Source organism: Sylvia atricapilla, chromosome 13, assembly GCF_009819655.1.
Source record: "Sylvia atricapilla isolate bSylAtr1 chromosome 13, bSylAtr1.pri, whole genome shotgun sequence".
NCBI classification, from domain to species: domain Eukaryota; kingdom Metazoa; phylum Chordata; class Aves; order Passeriformes; family Sylviidae; genus Sylvia; species Sylvia atricapilla.
This window is the reverse complement of record NC_089152.1, coordinates 8,633,059-8,655,535: the sequence shown is the minus strand read 5'-3', so window position 1 is coordinate 8,655,535 and position 22,477 is coordinate 8,633,059. Positions and strand designations below refer to the sequence as shown.

General features: G+C 42.9%; 1 protein-coding gene across 1 annotated transcript in view; it reads right to left on the bottom strand.

Annotated features, from left to right (window-relative positions):
- Positions 1-22,477, bottom strand: part of CEMIP (cell migration inducing hyaluronidase 1) — a 129,537-nt gene that overhangs the window by 21,577 nt on the left and 85,483 nt on the right. The window contains exons 5-13 of the mRNA XM_066328336.1: positions 21,894-22,130; positions 21,337-21,516; positions 17,263-17,333; positions 16,426-16,521; positions 15,683-15,804; positions 13,368-13,509; positions 12,329-12,520; positions 4,278-4,453; positions 3,534-3,743 (exon numbers count right to left, since the gene is read on the bottom strand). Of these exons, the coding sequence (XP_066184433.1) occupies positions 3,534-3,743; positions 4,278-4,453; positions 12,329-12,520; positions 13,368-13,509; positions 15,683-15,804; positions 16,426-16,521; positions 17,263-17,333; positions 21,337-21,516; positions 21,894-22,130 (1,426 nt within the window). The remainder of the gene's footprint in view (positions 1-3,533; positions 3,744-4,277; positions 4,454-12,328; positions 12,521-13,367; positions 13,510-15,682; positions 15,805-16,425; positions 16,522-17,262; positions 17,334-21,336; positions 21,517-21,893; positions 22,131-22,477) is intronic.

Sequence of the window (22,477 nt, the reverse complement as noted above, 5' to 3'; positions counted from 1 at the left end):
GTCCCAGGGCATCCCATCTCCCAGAACAGTGAGAGAGAACAGGAGCAGGGTGAGAGAGGGCAGTGCACTGGCAGAGAGGCTCAGAGCCAGCCTGTTCTCCTAATTCATCCCTGAAAGCCCACAGACCAAAAGGGAGTTTTCAGCCAGGAATTTGGTCCCCATGGCATTTGTCACCCTCTCTTTGATTAACTATTTCTCCATAAGCCATCTCAGTCACCTCTGACTTGTTTCCTGTGCCTGTTTTCATGCACAAGCCCACTACTGAAATGTCTGGATAGCAAACAAGATGCTTGTTCCAAATCACTCTTCTAATGTATTTAATTTTTTCTTTGATTAAAACCTTGCTAATAGTCCATAATCTTACACTATCTGTGAGTAATTTAGAGCCAGATAATGGCCTTCCTGGCAAAACAATTGCTGTGAAGTATTTAGTATTTAGGATTAGTAAAAGCAGATACCACTGAAGCTGTTAGATAGCACAGCCTCTAATTCCATGAAGTACAGGTCTCCCCTGGATCCTGCCAGATTATTTAGTGACCCTCATTTAATTTCTTTCCCCAGTGGCTTCTTCTACTTTAGCTTGCACGCTGGGATCCAGTGGAGAGAGTGGGAATCAGAGCAAAGTTTCATCCCTGGGACTGCAGTGGTGTAACTAGGTGGGCTTTTGGCCAATATATTGCAGAAAACATTGGGTAACCATTGCATTTTAAAACAATAATTATGGTGAGAAACCCATTTCTACAGATTTGTTTCCAGAAGGACCCTCTGTTCCTCTCAGCTAATATGAGTTTATATGCAAGTGCAGAATAACCCATCAATGAGGTGAGCTAACACTGAGACAGATACTTCCAACAGACTGCAGACTCACAGAAAAATACCTGTCATCAGAAATAACTGGATACTCTTTTCTCCTAGACTTTTCAGTATCTATGAGTATCTCTGAAGTGACATGAGAAAAGTGACAGCAAAGAAAGCAGGAGAGTCTGTAAATTACCTGCCTGCTTTAATGACAGTGAAAAACAACTGATTCCCCTCTCCCAATTATTAAAACATTTGCACAGGTGCTCTACAACACTCATGCAAGACACCTCTGAAATCAACAGCTTAATGTTAAGGACATCATTAAGTGCTGTGCTGTGCTGAGGTTTAATAGTCCAGCTAGAATTTTTATGGCTATTTCCAAAGTGTGGTTTGTGCACATCATTAAGGCAAATCTCCCTCAGCAAAGCACACTTTGGATCTACCTGATCTCAGAGGGAGTGAATGTTGCCTGGGAAAGACAGAGCTCATCTCTGTTGGCATGAATGTAGCTCATCTCTGTTGGCATCTCTGTTCTTGCATGCAGAAACAGGTGGTGCTGCCCAAGTAAAGAAATAATAGGCAACTGGGAAATGTATATAACTATGTAGTCATTAGAGACCCATGTGGGTGTCTTTGAATATTTGGGGGAGAAGGAAGTGGAAAGGAAGGAAATTAGAGTCAGAAAGCAGATGAGCAGATTGTGGTGGGATCACCTGATGAATCAAGGCAGGGAGCTGCTGACTGCAGATGTGTATCAGAGCCATGAAACAACACCCAAGTGATGCAACATTTGGAGCATGTTTTCTGTGATGCAACAGAAAAAACCTGATCAGATTGCTTTAGTCCACTGGGGCTTTCTTTTCAGCCATCAGCAATAATGATGAGGTTAAAAAACACCAAAACAAAACAAGTATAGCTAGAGCCTCATATTCACACATTTTGGTATCCTAAAATCAAGAGGGATTATATTGACTAAATAAGGGCCTAAATTATAAGATTTCTCTTAAGTGCCTTGTCACGGAGGCAAAGTATGATAATTTAGGGAATTGTAGCTGTTCAGTAACAGCAAGAGAATCAAGTTGCTTTGATCATCTACATCAGCCTGTCTAAATTCCACTCTGCCATCTTGGCTGGAAAAGTTTGAGCACATGGATTCCTGTGCCCCAGACCCTCCATGGCACAGCTGTTGCCCAGAGAAAGCACAAGAGACAGAACTACTTCCAAATTCTCCACATGAACCCATCCATCTGACTGATAAGAAAAATGCCAGGCTCTGGGTATTTGGTTTGGCAACAGAGAATGAAGATCTCCCATTAGATCCAGAAGCAGCTGCAGCTCCTCAGCAGCTGTGCAGCCAGAGGATGTTTTTGTGGTGCCATTGGTGACAGCCCAGCACAGTGTGACAAATGAAACCTGCAGTGCTGCCACTGCACATTAATTGTGTACTAAGCCCCTCTACTGGCAGCTTCAGACTGGGCAAATGCCACATGACCCTGGATGACTTATATAACTTATACAGTAAAATATCTCTTTAATTCAGAAGTCATGTTCATTTGGTAGAGTTTCAAGATCATGTTATAAACTTAGAAGAACAGAGGTCAAACCCAAAACCTCAGATTCACAAATAGCAGATAAAAGCTGCTCTGCTTCTGGAACTGCAATTTAAGTGTCCTTTGTTCAACTTTCGTGCATTTTAATTATGCCTGGGACTCTCTCTTCCAACACTGGCACTTCTAGAGGTATGAACTCCTAATGCACAGTGACCATCCAGATTACAACTGCCAATGATATGTTTCCACTTAAAATTCTGTTATATATAGGAGCAGGGCTCTTGACACTACAAATTCTCCTCTTCAGGGCTTGGATACTCTTTCCTTTTGGAATACACTGCCATTTCACTGAATGGGTGAGAGTTCTTTGCCTAGAGATATCCTGCACCTTTAAGATTTCCTTGAAGATCATCCAGTCTCCCTGGACTCTTCTGCCCTTCAGGACCTGCCTCCCAAGGGACTCTGTCAACCGGGTTCCCAAACATGCCAAACTCTGCCCTCTGGAAATCCAGAGCAGTTGTTCTGCTGACCCCACTCCTTTCTTCTCCAAGAATAGAAAACTGCTATTTGTGATCACCATGCTGAAGACAGCCTTTAACCATCACATCACCCACAAATCCTTCTGTTAACAAACAGCAGGTCCAGCATCCAAAACCAAAGGCACCCCTAGATGTAGGGAGAACCTTAACATGTTCTTGACATCTCTAGTGTGCTGTAACTTTTCTGGTAACCATTCCAGAGATTTATCGTAAAAGATTTCTTGTTATGGAGTGCTATTCTGGGAAATCACAGTTCTGAGTGCTTAATGTTATGACTGGCATTGCAACCCCAAACCTTTATTACAGGAATACTTAAACCTTTTGATTATTCTCTCTAAATAGCAAACCCCATGTCTACAGAAAGATCCAACCATTCATTAGAGATGGGCTGGTCTGCAGACACTGCAGCACCCAGACAAATGTTCTGTCCACTCTGAGTCACACACAGCCCCCAGTGCCACACTGGCAGGTTGAGCTACTCCCTGTATATCCAAGGTGGGAAGAAGTCAGGCACTGGTTTTAACAATAAAACACATACTTCTGCAATAATTAAGCTGTATTCATGTTATGAGAAAGTTTTTTTGCTGCTGTCTTTAAGACAGCAGCAATCTCTATCTCTAAGACAGACACTGGAACTTCTTACCAGTAAACCATTGGATCCATGGATTGTGACACAGCGGGAGAAGGTGTTGTGGATGGAGGTGTCCTTCACATACGTTGGGGGGTTGTAGCCTCCCTTCTCATCCACATCTCCAGCCATATGGAAATGAATTGGGTAATGCCCCATTGTCTGCTGGCCCATGTATTTCAGTTCTAGACCTTCAATGTGGGTAGCCTTAAAGCCAAGACCAATCTGGAGAACAAAAGAACGGCAGTCAAGAAACACAAAGGTCATTTGAGGGCAAGGAGAGGGAACAGAGGCATAGGAAGGGTTGCACTGTATCTGTATCTGTGTTTGGTGGCTAAGGAGAGACCAGAGCTGCTCTTTGATTTCTCCATTGCTGCCATAGATATAGTTAACTTAATTGTAGAAGGAAAGCAGTTTATATTTATCATTTTCCATGGGTTTCAGCCAGCTGAGTTCAAATCGAACTTCCTGGGCTGAACACCACCAGAATCTAGAGAAAACTGGGATTGGGCTGTGGAGACTTTATCTCAGGTGTGTTGATCACCAGCTTCACTGGCTGAGCAATGTCTGCAGGGGCATGACATGCACTTCAAAGCTAAAGGACAGGCAGCAGCCAGAGGGTGGATCTGCTGTGCTGTGAGGAGAGCTTGTTTGCCCAATGGCTAGTGAGGAATTTTTCCCTTCCTGCGTCTTGGCTTCCTTGGTATGTGAAGGTATAGCTGGAAGGAGGAAAGAACAAGCCAAGGGCCCCATCCTTACCTTGATGTGTCCTCCAAAGGTGTCGAAATCAAAGAAGGAGCACAGCTTGCTGCTGTACTCGTAGCACTGCTGCTCCATCTCGCCCATCACCACCACGTTGCGGCTCAGCAGCCCCACCTCCGCCCGCATGTCCACACCATCGACCACCTCGCCCATGTGCAGGTATGTGGCCTTCCCTAAAGGAACCAGATGCAGTGTCAGGATTACTCTGCCAGTGCTGCTGGCTTCCCCAAGGCTTCCCCAAGGCTTCCCCAAGGCTTTCCCCCCATGTCGGGGCTGGCGTGCTGATGAATGGAGCAACCAAGTCAGCACAAACTGTTGGCTGACACCTCAGAGGAGGGAAGGCTGGAGCACAGATGACACACAAGGTCTTGGTGAGATATTTGCAATGGAGGAAGTGAGATTTTTGGTCTTAGATTGCTTCATTTTTCCAGGGAATTAAACCAACAGTCTGTCTGGACAAAACACATTTCCTACTTTGAAAAGGAACTGCGTAGTTTGGATTACAACCGGCTGTGTATGAACATCCAATGCAAAGAAAACCCTGATGATGCAGCTACTGAAAAATCTAAAGGTTACCAAAGGTCACCAAAGTTAGCCCAGCATTTCCCATGGTAAGACACAGGGAGCTGCTCAGACCCCACAGCACTACTCTCAGAAAAGCATCAGTCAGATCCTGCTAGCACCATGGCTGTTGATGCAAGCAAGGAGCAGAGTGGGCAGAAAACCTTGTAGGAATTGTGTCTTGGGACAATCACAGCCCCTCACCAAGTTTGTGGTCTGTAAAACCTCCAGCTCCCTGTCCTCCCAAACCTCTCCATTTTAGATTTACCCTCATTTCTCCAAGTTGCTCCCACAGCTTCCTCCTGCCCTGGTGTAGTCAGAGACAATGGGATCTTCCATCTCCCCCATGCCACACCTCCCTTTGCCAAGCCAAGTTGCTCATAACATCTTCCACAGACACCCTCCTCCATGGAGGGGTTAAAAGCACAGAAAACTTTTCCTAGCCTGACCAGAAAGGGGGAAAGTCCAAGCAGTGGGGATTGTCTAGAAAGCAAAGCATCTCTTTGTTGTAATTTCATTCAAACATATTCCTACTACCTCCTTCCTTCCGCAGGTTTTTGCAGGGAAAAGTCAGTTGGGAAAAGGTTCATCTTACTGACTCCATTCTGTATTATTCCAGTAAAAATAAGTAATAAACTCTTTAAGTAAACACTGAACCTTAAGGAATGCTACACTTGCATGTATTTAATTTCCATGGAATCATTCAAATCCTTAATTAGAAACAAATGGTAAGCCTGAAGACTGGCTATCGCTGCAAAGTACTTTATGCTTAAGCAGAAGTGCCAAGGCAAGGGGAGGACTTTGAACACTAAAACAATATTATTTTAAACCAAAACATGATGCTTCGAGTGTATAAAAACGACAAGCAAACACCATTCACTCCCTCTTTGGAAGCAGTGTAGTTTGATGGCAGCACCGGGATTTGGGGAGGGTGAGTGCTCCGCCCTGCTCGGAGATGGCTGCGTTGTGGGAACAGGGCTCACACCACAAAATGTGCCTTCTGCCTTGGCACCTCTGCCTTCATCTGATCTTTTGAAAAACAGTCTCTGCTAACTAGAGCAGTGGTGATGACCAAAGAGCTGCATGCTCATCTCAGAAATGAAGGGCTGCAAGGGCCCCTGGATTTGCACCTCACCCACTTTCCAATTGTCACCCTAGAGAGTCCTGGGCTGTGCCTGTGCTGTTGCCCTGCAGCCAGTGAACCTCAGCAGGTGTGTGGCCAAAACCAGACTCAACCCATCCCAAAATCAGCAGCTTTACTCCCTTTATTTACATACATGGAAAAAATCACTGCACTGAGTACCCTCCACATGAGGATACTCCATGCTGGAGCCTTGAGTGAGCCTGTGAGGGAGCACAGTCTCTCCTTGTGGAACCATTTTTAAGCTGTTATTTTTCAGTTTTCCCTGGAGCTGACCTCTCCTTGATTTACTGAAATGCAGGAAGAATTTTAGATAATCATAAGAACATACTATTTGAAGCCACATCTCCAGGATTTGTGGCAGTGAAATTAGATAGGCAGTTTTGTTATTGCTGCGCTGAGCTCTAGAATAATAAATGTCATGCTTGCATGTATTTAATTTAATTTAACAGCAGTCCAGACATGCAAAACAGGGTAAGCACTGACAGGAATGTTAAATACGGACTAACCAGTTTCTAAATATAACTCCTTGGGTGCATGTTTTTCACTCTATGCTTTTGCTGATTTGACATGTTTGCAGATAAAAGGAGAGACGGAAAGCAATCCCCTTCCAAAGTAAAAGCGGATTTTGAATAATAGCTCCTTTAATAGGGTTTTGAAAAACAAACCACTTCTCAAGGCAGACAGAAATTCAAGCTCCCTGCAGCAGAGGGGCTGAAAGAAGCTTGTGGGAGCCAGAGCCTGGCATGGGAGCGCCTGTGTGTGTGTAAATGACTGTCCCTGTGTGTGTAAATGGCTGCTGGGAACCAGCACTACAACATGGGGCACTTCCCATGGGACCAGGAGCACTGTGAGGGGCATTTACAGACACGTGGCACTGCCAGGGAGCTGCCTGGGGCATGTTTGGTGGTGGGCAGGGAAAAAACCCACAAAGGAGTCTGCTCTGTGGTGAGTTCAGGGAGTTCACACAGGGTTGGCAGCATCTCACTCCGCAGAGCTACAAGTTTAAAGTTTGACTGCTGCTCACAGCTGGCACATGGAGCCTTCCCAGAGACAAGTCAGGATATCTGAGCCCTGGGCACTGACCACGGGAAAGGGGTTTGCAAAGGGGCACTGAAGTGGTTTGATAATAAAAAGGCAAACCTGTGCTTTGAAAGTGGGAGGAATGTGCTGCTGCTTCTGCAGCAAAGCCAGTGCTGTGATTTCCCAACCACTAACAAGCCCTGAGGCCACTGATTCACCTTCTCGTCCTTTGGGATAAGGTTTGCTGCATCCCTCATGGGTAGAGACTGCCTGCCCTGCCAGGCTTGTGCCATATTGTAATCTAAACCAAACACAGCCTTGCAGTGACACAGATCATGTCTCCCCACAACAGGCCTGGCTGATGGACTAGGAAAATCTCCCTGGCTTTACTGCTCGTTGTGTCATAGCAGTGCCTCCAATTAGCACAATGCAAGTTTACAGGGAAAACTTCCTTAATATGTGGGTTTGCCTGGTGCAAGGCTTGATTCAGCAAAATATGAGCACATTTCCATGCTTATTACTAAAGACAGTGACTACTGAAGTCAGCTTTTGGTAAGGACAAGGTAATTATTAAAGGAAACATACATTAAAATAAACACAGATGATCCACCCATCAAGGGCATGCTTATTCAAAGCACAGTTTCTCCAAACTGTACAAAGGAAAACCTGCCACATGTGAACTCAGCCATAAAACCTGGGTCTTGAGCCTTATCAAACCTGGGAAGGGTGGGATTATAAAACTATTTCAGCTGCTGCAAATGTGGGAGAGTGCTCAGATCTGGTGAGTTAGGTCTCTCAGAAAACCCTCCCAGGTACACTCATGCATTCCTAAATCCCTTGGCTCTAAATGGCCCAAACAGCTAAAACTCCCTTTGAGAAGTGAAACCAGCACTTGAAGGTCTGGATTTGGTGAAGATAAAGTAAAGCTGAGATTCTCCTGGAGGATTTTTTTTTTCTCTAAAGAGTCTTTTCTTCTCCTTTGAGATCTCTAGGGTTAAGACCAAGTGTCTCATGGTCTTTTGATGTTTCCTAAGCAAGTTTTCAAGGGAAACGCTAAACACAGTTTGTCTGTTTACCTCACATGATCCAGTGACAGTAAATCCTTCATGGCATCTTTAAAGTCAGTTCAACTCACTGCAGATGCCAGCCCAGATCTGACAGATTTATCATTTTTGCCAAGCACTTGTCATCACTGATGGTAATGCCCCTATTGCTTATATTTAATAATGTTCACACTGGCATCTTTCAAACCCTCATTATTCTGAATTACCTTGGTTGGGTTTGCTGTTGCATCCCAAAGGCACAGGCCTGTAACACAGCATGGTTTGGGTGAGCTGGCTGGCTCCTTGAGTCACACAGCACAACCTGATGTCCTAATCAACAAATATTCCTCCAGTTCATAACTTTTACATGGAAAATTATGTTTTCAACAAATAGAAATACAGCAATCAGGCACACACTCTACCTTTACAAAACTTCTGTGTAAACCTGAATGAGATTCTGTAAGCTCAGCTCAGCTCCCAGGCAATGCCCAAAGGTAGAAGGAGTTCTGAAAGACTGTTAAAAGGACCTTTTCACAAGACTTCCTGCCCTGCCCTCAAGCACCAGGGTAGCCTTAAAAAAAGAGCTTTTGGCAAGTTCCAGCCAAAATGATGCCAACTTCCAAACAGAACACCCTAAATCTCAAAAAATATCTGAATTTTGATAGTGGTGTAAATTCTCCCATCCTTACAGCACGAGATGAATGCTGACACAGGCTGTGAATTTGTGAGACAATTACGTATTTATACTTTTAATTCAAAGTTCTCTGCATGAACAAGATCACAGTGAACTCCTTATCTCTCTAGTATTTGCAACCCAATAAGCAGGATTTAAGGGATGTGTGCTTGAATTCATAGATTCATCAGTATGTGGGATAATTGGAGTAATTATGCCAGGCACGAATAGTTTTTTCATCCTTTATCAAGAGCATATAGGAGCACAAAAGAGCATTTCATCATTTCTGTTCCATGGTGAAACTTATCAGCATTCGTAGAAACTTCACACAGAGCAACCAAGATGAAGATAAGACTTGTTTCCCAGGGAAACTAGACGAAATACTTGATCTTTCCTACTATCCAGTTCTATCATAACAACACAACCCTTCCTTCCTTCCTCCCTTCCTCCTCCCTCCCTTTTCCCTGCACTGTTGTCCCTCCCCAAACCTTGTGAAGTTGGAAGATCAAACAGTTTTACTCTGTTCCCACAGTGAAAATAATCTAGGCACAAAAATGACAAGCAAGAAAAAAAAAAAAGGGGGGGGGGGGAGAAAAGAGTTAAACAAAGAAAGCAAGTGGAGGAAAAAGTTCCATTTAAGTGAGTGACCATTTGACTGGGAGCAGGACCTGCAGATCTGCAAACCACACTTACCCATGGGAGCCACAGTTTTTACATCAGGGCAGTTACTCCAGTAAAAAATCAGATCCTGTGTGTCCTCCCTCACTTTCTACACTGAGATTTGCAAATGTCCATAGTTAAATAACTAAATCCTCCTAGAACCTGATGGCAATTGAGTACTAACTCCCTTAAGTCCTTTAGAGAAACTCTAATCAAGCCATTTCTAGCCAGTAAAGCAAGTATGAGTTTCAGCAGGAAGTATCAAATATAAATAGGACATGAGCTAACTAATGAGTTTGACTTATTTGGCACAATATGCTAAACCATGTCTATTAAAATACTATTAAACTATGAGACCATAAATTATATTAAACCTTGGTATGCCAAGTGGCTGCCACACCAAACTGGCTGTCCTCAAAGCAGAGGTTTTCTGCCTTTTTTATAACAAAGAGACTCTTAAGTAGTTCAGATCTGACATTTAGGTTTCATTTTAAAAATAAATAGAAAGGAAAATAATAAAGATTAAATGGGAAATAAATCATCATGGGTAGGAATGGTTTTATCATTTGTCTTTCAAAGGGCGAACTTTTGGAGTTCTCAGCTGCTAAACTAAACCTCTTAGGAAAATTAAGCCTTTTCACTTATTAGAAATTACATCCCTCTGAGACCCTGTATATAAATGTCTGTGTGGAAGGCTTTTCTCAGAAGGAGCAAAGCAATCTTGTCTACCTCCATAGCAAAAGGCAGGCAGACATTTATGATGAATGTTCTACACCCAAATACAAGCCTGACCCAGGCACACAAGGCCAGACTGTGCCAGGGCTGCTCACCTGTGCTAAGACCATTAGTGATCATTATTCTGGTTAATTACTTGTCATGGCACAGGGCAGTGGATGAAGTTACACCATGGCCAGGCACAGAGCAGCTCAGGGACCTCCTGGCTCCTCAAGACAGGGGACATCTCAGCCTTGCCAGGTTTTATTTCATCTAGACTGCACTTAAATTCAGGCAGATTTTATTTTGTTTTCTAGTGTGAATGTGTTTTTGTTACAAGGAAGTTGGAAGTGATTTTTATAACTGGACTAAATTCTGCCTTGATTTATATAATCAGTGAAATCCCATTGACGTCAGTGGAGTTGCTTGGATATAAGAAAGGAGAGACTTTGGCCCTGGTGTTCATGTCATTTGTGGTAATAAAAGGAATGTCCTAATTCTCCTAAAGAGCAATTGGAGACCAGGAGCACAATTGCTTTAACAAGTGTTTCCACTGCTTCTTTACTTGAAATTCACATGAACTATTTTGTTGGTTTTAACCCATTATCTGTTTCCCTAAACTAAGCTAGCTGTCACTGCTGCAGAAGATGAATGTAACTACATGAATTCCACAGATTCATTTGATTATGGGAAGCCCAAGACTCCTACACCATCTTTATTTTTACTGGCAATCTTCCAAGACCATCTTCCTGATGTGACTTGTATCATGAACTGAGTCCAACAGCTCAAAAGTTCCTCAAGAAAAAATATTCAGCTTGGAAATGTGTCTTCTTTGAAAGCATTAGACATTCGAAGTCATAAGACTATGATACATTCGGACTGTGAATAACATTTTTCTTGGCCTAATGCACATCTCCAACAATGAATGGCCAAAGCTCTGTGGGGAGGCAGCTGCCAAAGGAAGTATATTGGTACCTTCCAGAAGAAGTTGCATCAGAGATAATGCTGAAGTGGATCATTTCAGAGAACTGAGTGAACTCCCTGGTGCATTGGATGTTCCAAGTGCCCTCATGGTTTTTCAGAAAGGTCTTACTGTAAATGCAGACAACACCTCTGCCTAGAGAAACAGCCAGTGTGCAAAGATAAAGTCACAGGCATGATTTACCACCAGGCAGATGTTGCCTCTGAAAGACAGCCTCATCTACTACAGACTTTCATACTGTAAAATAATGTTTGCTTTTGTAAATTATAGAAGCAAAAAAATCCTCATCTATTCACATAAGGGGATGTTCATGCGCTATTTCCATGCTTTGCTTATCAGCGTGCCAAAACAAGGTTCTAGAAGGGAAAGACAAGTTCACAGACTCAAGTGAAGATTAAATCTCCCACTCTGGATCTCAGGTTTATGCTCATGCTGCTAATAGTCTGTGCCTCATCATGGTTATGCTTCTTAATTGGATTCAGTGTCCAGAGGCCATTCTACCATCACTGGACTACAAAATCTGTTAATCAAAAGTAATTTGTTTTGCATTTGAGCTGTCGCCTACAAGAGGAAAATGCTGGGGTTCTACAAAGGCTCCCACTCCTCCTTCTCAGGCTTTCTCTGGCAGCACCCTGCCACTCCATCTGCACAGTGCAGAGGCTCAGGACAACTCACTGGCCGCCAGAAATGTTTGGTTAACGCATCACCTCTAAGCAATACTCTCTGGAGACACAGTAAACTGGAAACAGTAGCTTCAGCAGTACAAAACAGTATTTCTAAAATGTCAGATTACAGTTCATGTTAAATGAAACTTAGGAAAGCAGCCAGCTGGAAATTACTTCATAGCCTTACAGATTTTCACAATCTGCTCCTGCCCTAGCTCACTCTTCACATCAGCCACACTCATCTGCTTTCTAGGAAGTGGTATTTCAAACACAGTTATTGAAAATCTCAAATACATAACCTGTATCTGTTCCTCTTAAGTAAATTCACCCAATCAATAGCATGTTTGGGGTCAAAAATGGAGTCAACTATGAAAAGAGAAGGCAGAAAGGAAGAGAAGGCAGAAAGGAACCAAAATTAAGGTAGATGGTTTTAAAGAATGAAAATTATGTATCCTAAAAGTACCTAACAACCAGCCATCATATTCAGGGGTCTTTCAACATTTGTCAATTCTTCTTGGAGTCACCCCAGTGCAAATGACAAAATTTGTGAACTGCAGCACCAGAGGGATAAGATGAAGCACCTCACCTGCTACTTTGACCTGGGTGGGTCTGCAGGTCCTGCAGGGCAGCACTTGGAACTCTTCTGCCTGGTACATGGAGTAGTCAGTGCTGGCCACCACCAGCCTGTCCCCAGGCACCCATGAGCTCACATCATCCACCAGGTTCAGGATTGTGCTGTTCACGTTGGTGTCAATGGTTACTGTGAGCTTTGGTTTCACTGAAAACCCAAAATGCAAGGATGGAGAATTCAGTCAGTCTTATCAGAAAAAGCTTGCTCCTTCTTTTTTTTACCCACCCACCCCCCCACCCCCCACCCCCCACCCCCCCTTCTTGGAGTGCCATGAAAAACTAGGATTTTCTCATTCTAAAAAGAAAAAAAAAAGTTAACCCCTCCAAACGTGTTTTTTTACTGGCTTTGGCTTGGCAAGCAAGAAAACAGGAAAGGTATTTTTCTTTAGTTGCAGGCAGGTGGATTTTCCACTAACCCCAGGATAAATTTAAATGTAGCTCTTAGTGGCTCATTCTCACCACACCCACTTAGCAGCAGCTCTTGTGGGCGCTGGGTGCTGTTGTTTACAGCAGCCAAGTGGTCTTTACCCGATGATGTTTTTTTCCAGCAAAACAACAGTCTGCCACCCTTCTCTTCCTGCCAGCACCAAAAATCCTAATGACCTGTCTGATGACCAGGTTAAGGATAGCTGTGTTGGAATAATTAACTACAAAATGAAGTTTAAGTTTCAAACGCTGTTGTCTTCACACATTCTGATTGACTAATCCTACGTCATCCCAAAATGTTTTTATAAAAGGATTTACAGGAAAGAACTTGCCAAATATTTCCCACAGCCTTGCTGGGTATTTGAAAAACCACCCTGCTGCTTCTGTTAGTGCTCAGGAATTATTCCTGAGATAAATTTTCTACTGTTCTATCTGAGTTCATGTCTATAGCCCAGCCAAAGTTTTACTTGGAAAAATTACAGTTGTTCAGACACCCCTGAAGGAGCCAGTCATGGGAGGACAGGATTTCTGCTGTTCTCTGTTGTGGCTTTTAGTGGTGGGGCACATACCAGATTTTCCACAGAGGAACCTCACTCTGTAGTTGTGGCAGCCCTGGCCAGTCTGGCCCTTGCCGTGGCACAGGAACTGGTAATCGTGGCCGCTCTTGTAGAACACCTCCGTGGCCAAATCTGCTCCATCAAGAGTCACCGCCTGCAACGAGGATGGAAATACACCTCAGCTGTGGCTGTGGGGTGAAGGGATCTCACCAAAGCATCTGAGCCATCAGAAGAGGCCTTTGCTTTGTTCTGGGTGATGGCACAAGCACTGCCCAACAAACCCCTGTGACTCAGCCAGCTTTCCCTGCTGCTGCTCACACACAGCCACTGCTTAGGTGCAAGCCTTTCCCCTGTGTCTACGCTGAGACCATGGGCTGTTTTGGGAGGAGTTTGTGAGCTTCACAGACAGCTGCCTCGGTGCCCTAGATTTTCTCTTGCCATTGGTTTTGAGGGCAGATGGAAACATTGAACACAGATGCTTGCGCCCAGATGAACTCATGGCTTCAAGCCTCTACAATTTACTCATTCCATTGCTTGAGACTAGGCTCTGTCTGAGACTTGCAGAAGAAAGGGGGTAGGGGTTTTCTTTCTCCATTGCATGGATCAGTCTCTCAAAAAAAAAAAAAAAAAACCCCAAGTGTGCTGCAATACTGCTGCCTGTTCCAAAAGAAACTGGGAGAAGTGGCCTTTTCTCACAGGCAAGTACCAGCCTGTAGAGCTGCCTTGAGATAAAAGGCTGTATCATGCCAAGAAGCAGTGACATACACAGCCACTCTGGTGTTCCTGCTGGGGCAGCCTCTCCAGGGTCATGTCAGATTTCACATTCTGTCTCTAGAGCTTGCATTTCTCTCGACCCTTTCACAAAAATGCGGTGCATTGCATCGGGCAAGCCAAATACCATGTGCATTTTGGCAAGGCACCAGGAGAAAAGCCATTTTTCAATGAAGGGTCTGATCCTGATTCTCTCACTCATGCAGGCTTTCCTTATTAATGCTGCCATGTGTGGGATTAGCACCGTCAGCTGGAGGAATGTGCCTCTGGCTGTGCCGTGCTTCTGTTATTATCATCATATCTTCAATTTTCCCCCATGTTCCAGAGCTGGGGCAGGCCAGCTGCTATAAATCAGTGTAGCTTTATAAAAGCAATGAGCAGCAACAGATTACCCTACCTGAGGATTTGCCCTAAGTTCTGTAGGATAAACTGAGAAATGTCTCACTTTTAATACAGATGGGGCAAAAAAAGAAAAGTAAGTTATTTCACAGAAGAGGAAAAAAAGGGTTTGTTTCTGGAGCAGAAGAATATTTTTCTTCTTTCTCTTTTGACATGCATTTTAGAAGAGGATGCATCATAAGAAATATCTGACCCCTGTTTTGAACTAAGTTGTCACTTCTCATACATGTATATGGACGCAGAAATGAATGGGGATTTGGTAAGACCTGGCAGAAAATTATAGGGCAGTTTTTTCCTTTCTGTTCAAGAGAGATTCTTTATAACATCTAGCCCTGGAAACTTTCACTCATACAGTCAGCATTCCCCTTTACTTCAATAGCCACATTCTTGTGGATAAGAATGACTCCACTGGCTCAGAGCATGCAGGAACCTCAGCCTCGCACAGATGTGAAGGATTTTATTGGCTTTTCCTAGGCAATGCTTCTGCTATAGTATTTTTACCAGGTAGACATAAATAGTATATGGTGAACATATATTAAAAAAATACTCTCATTTCTTGCTGGAATTTTTTTTCCTTGAAGAAGTTTTTTGCAGTGTCAGAAAAGGTATCTGAGTGCTCCTAGGCATTCTGGCCTGATGGCATAATTATAATGCCTAGCTCCAAACAGAATTCAAATTTCTTTCTACAGAGATTAAACAATTCATTTCAAGAAATGGCTGAAAGCTCACCAATATTTTTGACAACCTGCTACAGATGGTAGTTGCACTGTCTTGTTACATTTTGTGATTTAATTTTTTAGGTAGGGTCCATTCCATGACCATTTAAAACCTTTGAAATTTTCATGTGCTTGCTCCTTTTAATCTTCCAGCAGGGAACCACATATTTCATGATAGCATCTGTGCTGTCCATGTGCCCATCTGTACACCTTTTCATGCCAGGAGACAGAATTTACTGAAAGGAGCTTGATTCTATCAAATCTGTCTCAGAACAATACAAGACTGTAGAAAAGATCTTGGTGGTTATGTATTAGAGTGGTTAAATAATTGGTGTGTTTTATTTAGAAACAAAAGTTATTGACAAGCACAATTATTTGGGGGAGTTCAGTGTCAGTCCAAAGAAGACTTGCCCCTCTAAAGTGAGTGGTAGGCCTGCCTACCTGGATGTCAATGGGCTGCCTGCAGATTTTGTCAGGATGAGCAGCTTTGAAGTCAGACAGCTTCTCCATGTCCTTAGATCTTGCTTTGTCAGGCCTCTCAAACCACTCTGTCCATTCTACATCTGGAGACAAGTGCAAACAAGTATAGTCATTTGAAAGTCAAGCTTAATGAGTGCAGCAAAAATGCACAAAGCATAATATGATCTCGGATATCATTCACAAGTTTCTCCACTGATGATCTGATTCCTCTTCCTGCCAGTCTGTCAGCCACTTTTAATGTTGCTGTGAAGTGCAACCAGCCAAGGGAGAGCACAGTTATTAAAATCTTCATAATTGGCATGTGTGCTGTAAGCATTATTAATAGAGGCAGATTTGGGATCTGTGTCTGCCTTAGCTGCCTTCTCTGATCTACAGATCAAGTTGCACCAGTTACTGTGTGTTTTCTGAAACATGGGCATGATGACTGTGCAGTGAAAAGAAGTCAGAGTCTGTGATCTCTCAGACCACCAGGGATGGAATTTCATACCCAGTGCAGAAAAGGAAAAAGGATCCCAGTTATTCAGAGGGTCCTAGAGACAACTGGAGAAGGAATCTGTGAGTGTTCATTAATCGGGTTAGTGATGACATAAATAGCAGCTAGCAAGTCCAGTCTTCCCAAATGGAAAAGGACTGCAGTAAAAGGGATGATTCACCCTATTTGTCAGCTGTCTGCCACCAAGTGAATCAGCCCACAGACCCCTTACCTTGAACCCACTCGCTCGTTGAAGAGACATTGAAATGTTCTCCATTCTCAGCTTTGAATAGTTTGGATACTTTGGCCACAGCTGACCCTTTGTGACCTGTTAAAAAACCCCAAATATTGGTAAATAGTTGAAATCAATTGGTAAAATCATTGAATGCAACTGATAAGAGTAAGAAGTGAAAATGTAATGATCTGTGTATTGCATATTTTGACTACATTATTCCAAATTAGCCCTGAACAAGTTCCAGAAAAATTTACTAATCTTGCAATGAGGCTTCAGACATTTTGTTACTGCACAGATATTGAGGAAGAAAAATCTTCAAAAATCAAGAGAGGATAAGGCCCACAATCATTTGTCATATATTGCTATTTTTATTTAATGTGGTAGCAAGCTGTGTTCATGTCATGAGAAGACAGAGACTCAACAGAGTTCAGCTTGCAAGAAAATGGTTTCACCAGAGGATTATGAGGCTACTGATTCAGGATACACTGATTAAATTTTCAGCTGGTGTGAACTGGGTCTGTTCCACTGATTTGTGCCTTAAGAGAGGCAATGTCTGAGCTCAGTGAAGTTACATGGATTTACACTGGTGAAGGATCTGACCTTTTACCTAAAGGTTTGGATAACCTAAACTATCCCTCACTCAGCTGCTTCAGAGACAGTGGGAAGAAGAAATATATAGAGAGAGCATTCAATTAAATCTGTCAAGCCATCAATTGCTCATAGCTTCAATATAATGCAGTGGGAAGTAAAAACACCATTGATCAAATTAATCTCAGCTATAACTCCAGTAATGTTTAGAGATCACATCGAGACAGCATTTTATGCATTAAATACCTTGATATTCAATGTGGTCTTCAACAGAAGAGGAGGGATTTCCTTTAATGGTAATAAAACTCCATGGGTGCCTGGAAAATGAAAATGAGAAATGATCAAGTTATGTCAAGTATGAGATACATATTTCTTATAGCCCAATATTTTTAGATTTCTCAGAGGCACCAGAGTCAAAACATGCTGATTAGTGTCACAGACAGCTTAGTTAAAATTAAAATTATCTTAACACTCTATATTTCTGCAGTAAATATATCAGAAGAAAAGGAATTTTGAAGACAAATCCTCACTTAAAACATGCCTGTTACAAGTGTGTTCATTTTTTAAATAAGTTTTAAGAAACTTATGTGTGACAGACCAAAGAGACACTGGCAACTCCTTGGGGAACCTGCAAATAAATCTTATGTGTGTCTGTGTACATGTGTGTACACTGAAGAATATGAAAAGAAACCACTTTTGCTTAAAGAAATTCAACTCATGCTGAAACCCTGTATATGACAATTGTCTTTGGAATGACCCGTGAGAATTTCTAATAGATAGACTGGCTGGCAAAGGACAATAAAAATGCTTAGATAGTCACTGCAGATCTAGTTTCCTTCCTTGAATACTGAACATTGAACAAGGATAAAGTTTTATGGCTCTGAATTGTCTGTTCAGATCTGATGCCATGTCAGAATTCAGTTCATTAGCATCTGATGTTATTGATCAAGCAGGTTCAATATCTGGCAGCCACCCTGGAGAATGACCACATGGATGAGAAAGCAATGGAGACAGGGACTAAAGTGCCTCCCAACCTTGAGGGTAAACCCAATTAGTAGGGGTCAGGGGGGAATGTTATCTTCAGAGTAGAAGTAGTTCAAGCATATCTGCTCTTAATGACTAAGAGGATACAAAATATGCTTTCAGGGTGATAGGGAGTCCTGATTTTAGCACAAACTCCCATAGGTTAGATCATGTCTCTATAGTTATAAATATCCGGTCATTTCAATTACATCAAGAGTCTTGCAGGTCACCTTACACTGGTGCAAGTGAAGCTCCAAACTGCTCTGGGCCAGAATAAAACACATACAGCCATTGGCAGAGAGCCACTAAAACCCACCCAAATCACTGGTGCTGTGAGCTGGGGTTTGCTGGGATTTGCTGCTCTGGGGGCAGCAGGGGCAGGCTCAGGGTGAGCACTGCTGCAGCCCATGAAGCTTGGCCCCAGTTGACATGGCTGCCCAAGGGGACACTGTCCCAGCAGCGTGTCCTCAGCCCCAGCACTGGCCAGGCTCAGTGGAAGCTGCCAACACCACTGCCTGGGGAGCCTGCCAGCCAGCCAGATGCTCCTGCTGGAAAATCTGCCTGCGTGCCAACTGCCGAAGGCACTGACAGGCTGTGATCTCCATCCAGCGAGAGAAGGGGGCTGGAAGCAGGAAGGACACTTTATCACTCAGCAGTCAAGATGGGTTTTTTTGGTTCTGTTATTACAGTTATTATTTTGGTAAACCGAATTCGAAACAAATGACAAAAAAAAAAAATGATGTCTCAAAAATAATCTCGAAAATAATTCAAAGAATAAGGAGCTATTCACTTCTGCAATTCAAGGTCTGGCCCCATTTCATGTGTTAAAATACTTGTTTCTCCCAGTTATTTTACCACTAAAAATAGTTTTGAAGTTGTTCAACCCTGACACATAAGAACACATGCAATCTGTTTGGGCTGTATGAAATGAAGTGGCCAGCAAGTCCAGAGCCAAACAGGAGATATTTGTGAGGAATTCCAAAGTGAACAACTATGTCATCAAGTGCAAAAAGGCTTTCTCTTCATTTATTAGTAAAGGGAAAAAAAAGGCTCACATTGAAAGAGTAAACACACTTTTCAGAAGGAAATAATAGAAGAGGAATGCAAAATTTTCCTTTCATTCCTAATGTTCTGGACTCAGCAAAGAGGCAATTAAAAGACATTCCAGGAGCAAAGAAACATTTCTGAATACATCAGCCTTCCACATCGGCTCTGCTACAGCAGGGGGGAGTTGCACAACTTTACAACCTGTTTGAATATGGAGCAACTAGAGATGGACAGGAATCTGCCCATATAACCACGGCCAACACTGCAGAAACCAACACAACCTACAGCTGAATAGCCTGACTCAGGTGGCACCTCACAAAATGCAAAGCAAAAATTTCCTAAGCCTGGGGCTTAAGCTGTTTTTCTCTCAGGGATGCCCATGGTCATCCCCAGCCATCATCATCAGGAGCTGAGAAGATTTGACAGCCAGGATTCTGTAGGACCAGCCAGCAAAGCCCAGAGCTGGGCAGTGAGTGGTGACAGGCATGTTAGAAAGAAAAATCCATCTGCTCTCCTCAGTCAGAGCCTGCCTTGGCCACGGAGGGTAAAAAGTGTACACATGTGTGCAATTTTCTCATTCCAAACATTTTCTTTCTAAGGTATTCCAAAAAAATTTCCAAAAGCACCTGTCACGTGCATACATCCTTATTCATAGTCATAGATGTATCTGAAACGTAAACCACCATGTCTAAATCTTGTTCCACTGAGGTGGAAGTTCAATTTGCTTGAGAGGAAAAGCTTGGATACATCTAAAGCTGCCTGTGTTCCACTGTGCCATCAAACTGCCTTTCTAAGTCTGGCCTCAGCTGCCATCCAGACAATGTGGTTTTTGAGAACAGATGAACTTAAACTCTGAGAGCACTCCTAAAATTATGTAATTTTAAATAATGCACCAGATATTTTTCCAAACACCAGTATGCTGGTGGAAGACCAATTTCTTGACCAGTGTTGACCAATTACTACTACCTCATTATTTTTCCACAAGTCTCTGTAATTTATGGAATGCAATTTTGTGGTATTTCAGATAACAGCATGGCAAAGATTAGCCTTTTGACTGCAAACAATAGCAATGCTGAAAGTCACACTTCCATGGATGAATTTCTGCAGTGTTTCCATTATAAATATTGATGGCAAAATGATGAGAAGCTTGTATAAAAACACCACAGCAGCCTGAAAAAATCAAGCGCAATTTACTTTTATAAACACATGCAAAAACCATCAACTCCTTCCTGTAGTGCAATTGGGAAAAAAAAAGCATAATGTTCAAAAATCATGTTCTGTTTCCCTAATTCCTGCATTTGAAAAAAAACTTAGCAGGCCACTGAGCTCTAATATGGGGTCTAGATTTGAGAGCAAGAATTGCACTGATGGAGATAACCTGATTTTGGAGACCATTCCTGACTTCCATGTTGATTCTTTGAAATGTGTTGTCTGGTGCCCAGGAGCCCCTGTAACATTTGACACAACCTCTTCATCAACCACCCCAGATCTTGCTCCATCTGTGTGTGCCCAGCTGACAGATGCCTCTTTCCACAAACTGCTGTATTGAAGCACTTCTCCCTACAAGGCAGATTTTGTGTGTGTGTGTGTGTGTTCTGCAGACACCCTCTTAGTGCCTCATAAAAAAAAGCCTACATAAATTCAGATCAACACAAAAAACATAATGGCTACAGTTGGGTAAATAGCAAGTATTCTTAACAGTGTGTGTGCCAACACAGACACTGTGTTGGCCACAGAAGTATGTACAATCCACACCATAAATCCACATTTCCTAAATTTCTGTGCTGCACAAGTTTTCAGACCTGCACTGGAGAAGCTGAGGAATGTGCTGTATGTGTGTCTGTATGTATGTAGCCAGGGCTACGCAGCAATTATTGTACCCTCCTTAATTCTCAGCCCATCTAATCCTCTGTGTGTGTATAAATATGCTTCTTAAATCTTTGGGGGATGGTTTGAAAATAAATTGGAATAAGCAACCTGTGGGAACAATATCTTGGAAAACCATCTTTTTTAATGTGAATCATATGCTATTCCTCAATTTGCTAATAAAAATACCCAATATAGACTCTGAGTGCATCTGAAACTATCTAATTAACTGCTAAAACTCTACATTGAGAAGTTTCCCTCTTTTTTTTACTTTTTTTTCCCATGTGAAAGAACTTTGTGACTTTGAAAGAGTGGAACTATTTTGACATCTCAGGAACATAATAAAGCCTCTGTGCTGGGAGAACTGGCAGGACTGGCACATACCTAAACCCAAGGTGGAGGAAATGCTTGCTGCCCAGTTTGGTCATTGCTTTCCTGGCCAAGTCGTCCAAGTTTCTGGATCCTTCATCATTCACTGCAACCGACAGGATCATGCCATTTGCAACTCTACCCAAGTACTGAGCCAGGCGGATACTTTCCTCTTTTGCTCTGTAGGTATCAAACCTGAAATGATAAAAAACGCCTGAAGGTTTGCTGCAGTCATCACCACGTCTTTTTGTACCGAAAAGCAAATACTATAAAGTAAGTACCCTTTTGTATTGTTCACTGTAATATTACCCTGTTGCAAAAGCACTTGTCTAGCAGGGTGTGTTGGGGGGGTTCTGTAAATTTACATTGATTAAACTCTAGTTGACAAACTGCAGGGCATGACACTGCTCACTCTGTGGTTTTGGAGATTGCTGGTCTAGGAGGAATTGTACAGACATCCAATAACACCCATTTGAACAAGATGCTAAATGTGTGTGTTTGAGCTTGCTGAGAAGCTGTCCTCAACCTGTTCCCAAAGATCCTCACCTCTAGGCAGCCAAAGGGTCACTCACCGATCCGAATGGACAACTGCCCCCGTCTTCGGGTCGATAACGTGGACAATGACACCCCGGTGGCCCCAGCTCCTTTCAAAGTAATATCCACCTTCCTCCATGCCACCAGGATGAAGAGTCTTGTTCAAGAAAGTCCAGGACAGCTTTTTCTTTCCATGGATCTCAAGAGTGCCGCCTTTGCTGACTCCAAGGTACTTCTGTCCAAAGTAAGGATTTGGCTGGCTGCCATCATCCGCTCTACAGCAGGAAGGAAGGAAAGGGACCAGGTTTGGGTTTGTGTCTGAGTCAAGGAACCTCCCTCCTTGTGCTGCTGTGACTCAAGGAGGGAAGTCTCATGATTTACAGTCCATTTCTTTCAGGTACTCCAAGAATCAGGAGCTACCCATGTTGTACAGAAAATAAATTACTTTAAAAATAGTAGCAGCTACCAAAGACCAAAAGCAATCTGGAACACAGCTTATACATGCTATATTCATTATATCCAGGCCAGAGGAGGCCTGGAGCCCAGACTGAATGCCACATCTGTGTTTTTGAATTCTGGAGGTAGGCAAGACCCTAATCAGGAGCTAAGAGATCCAGTGGTT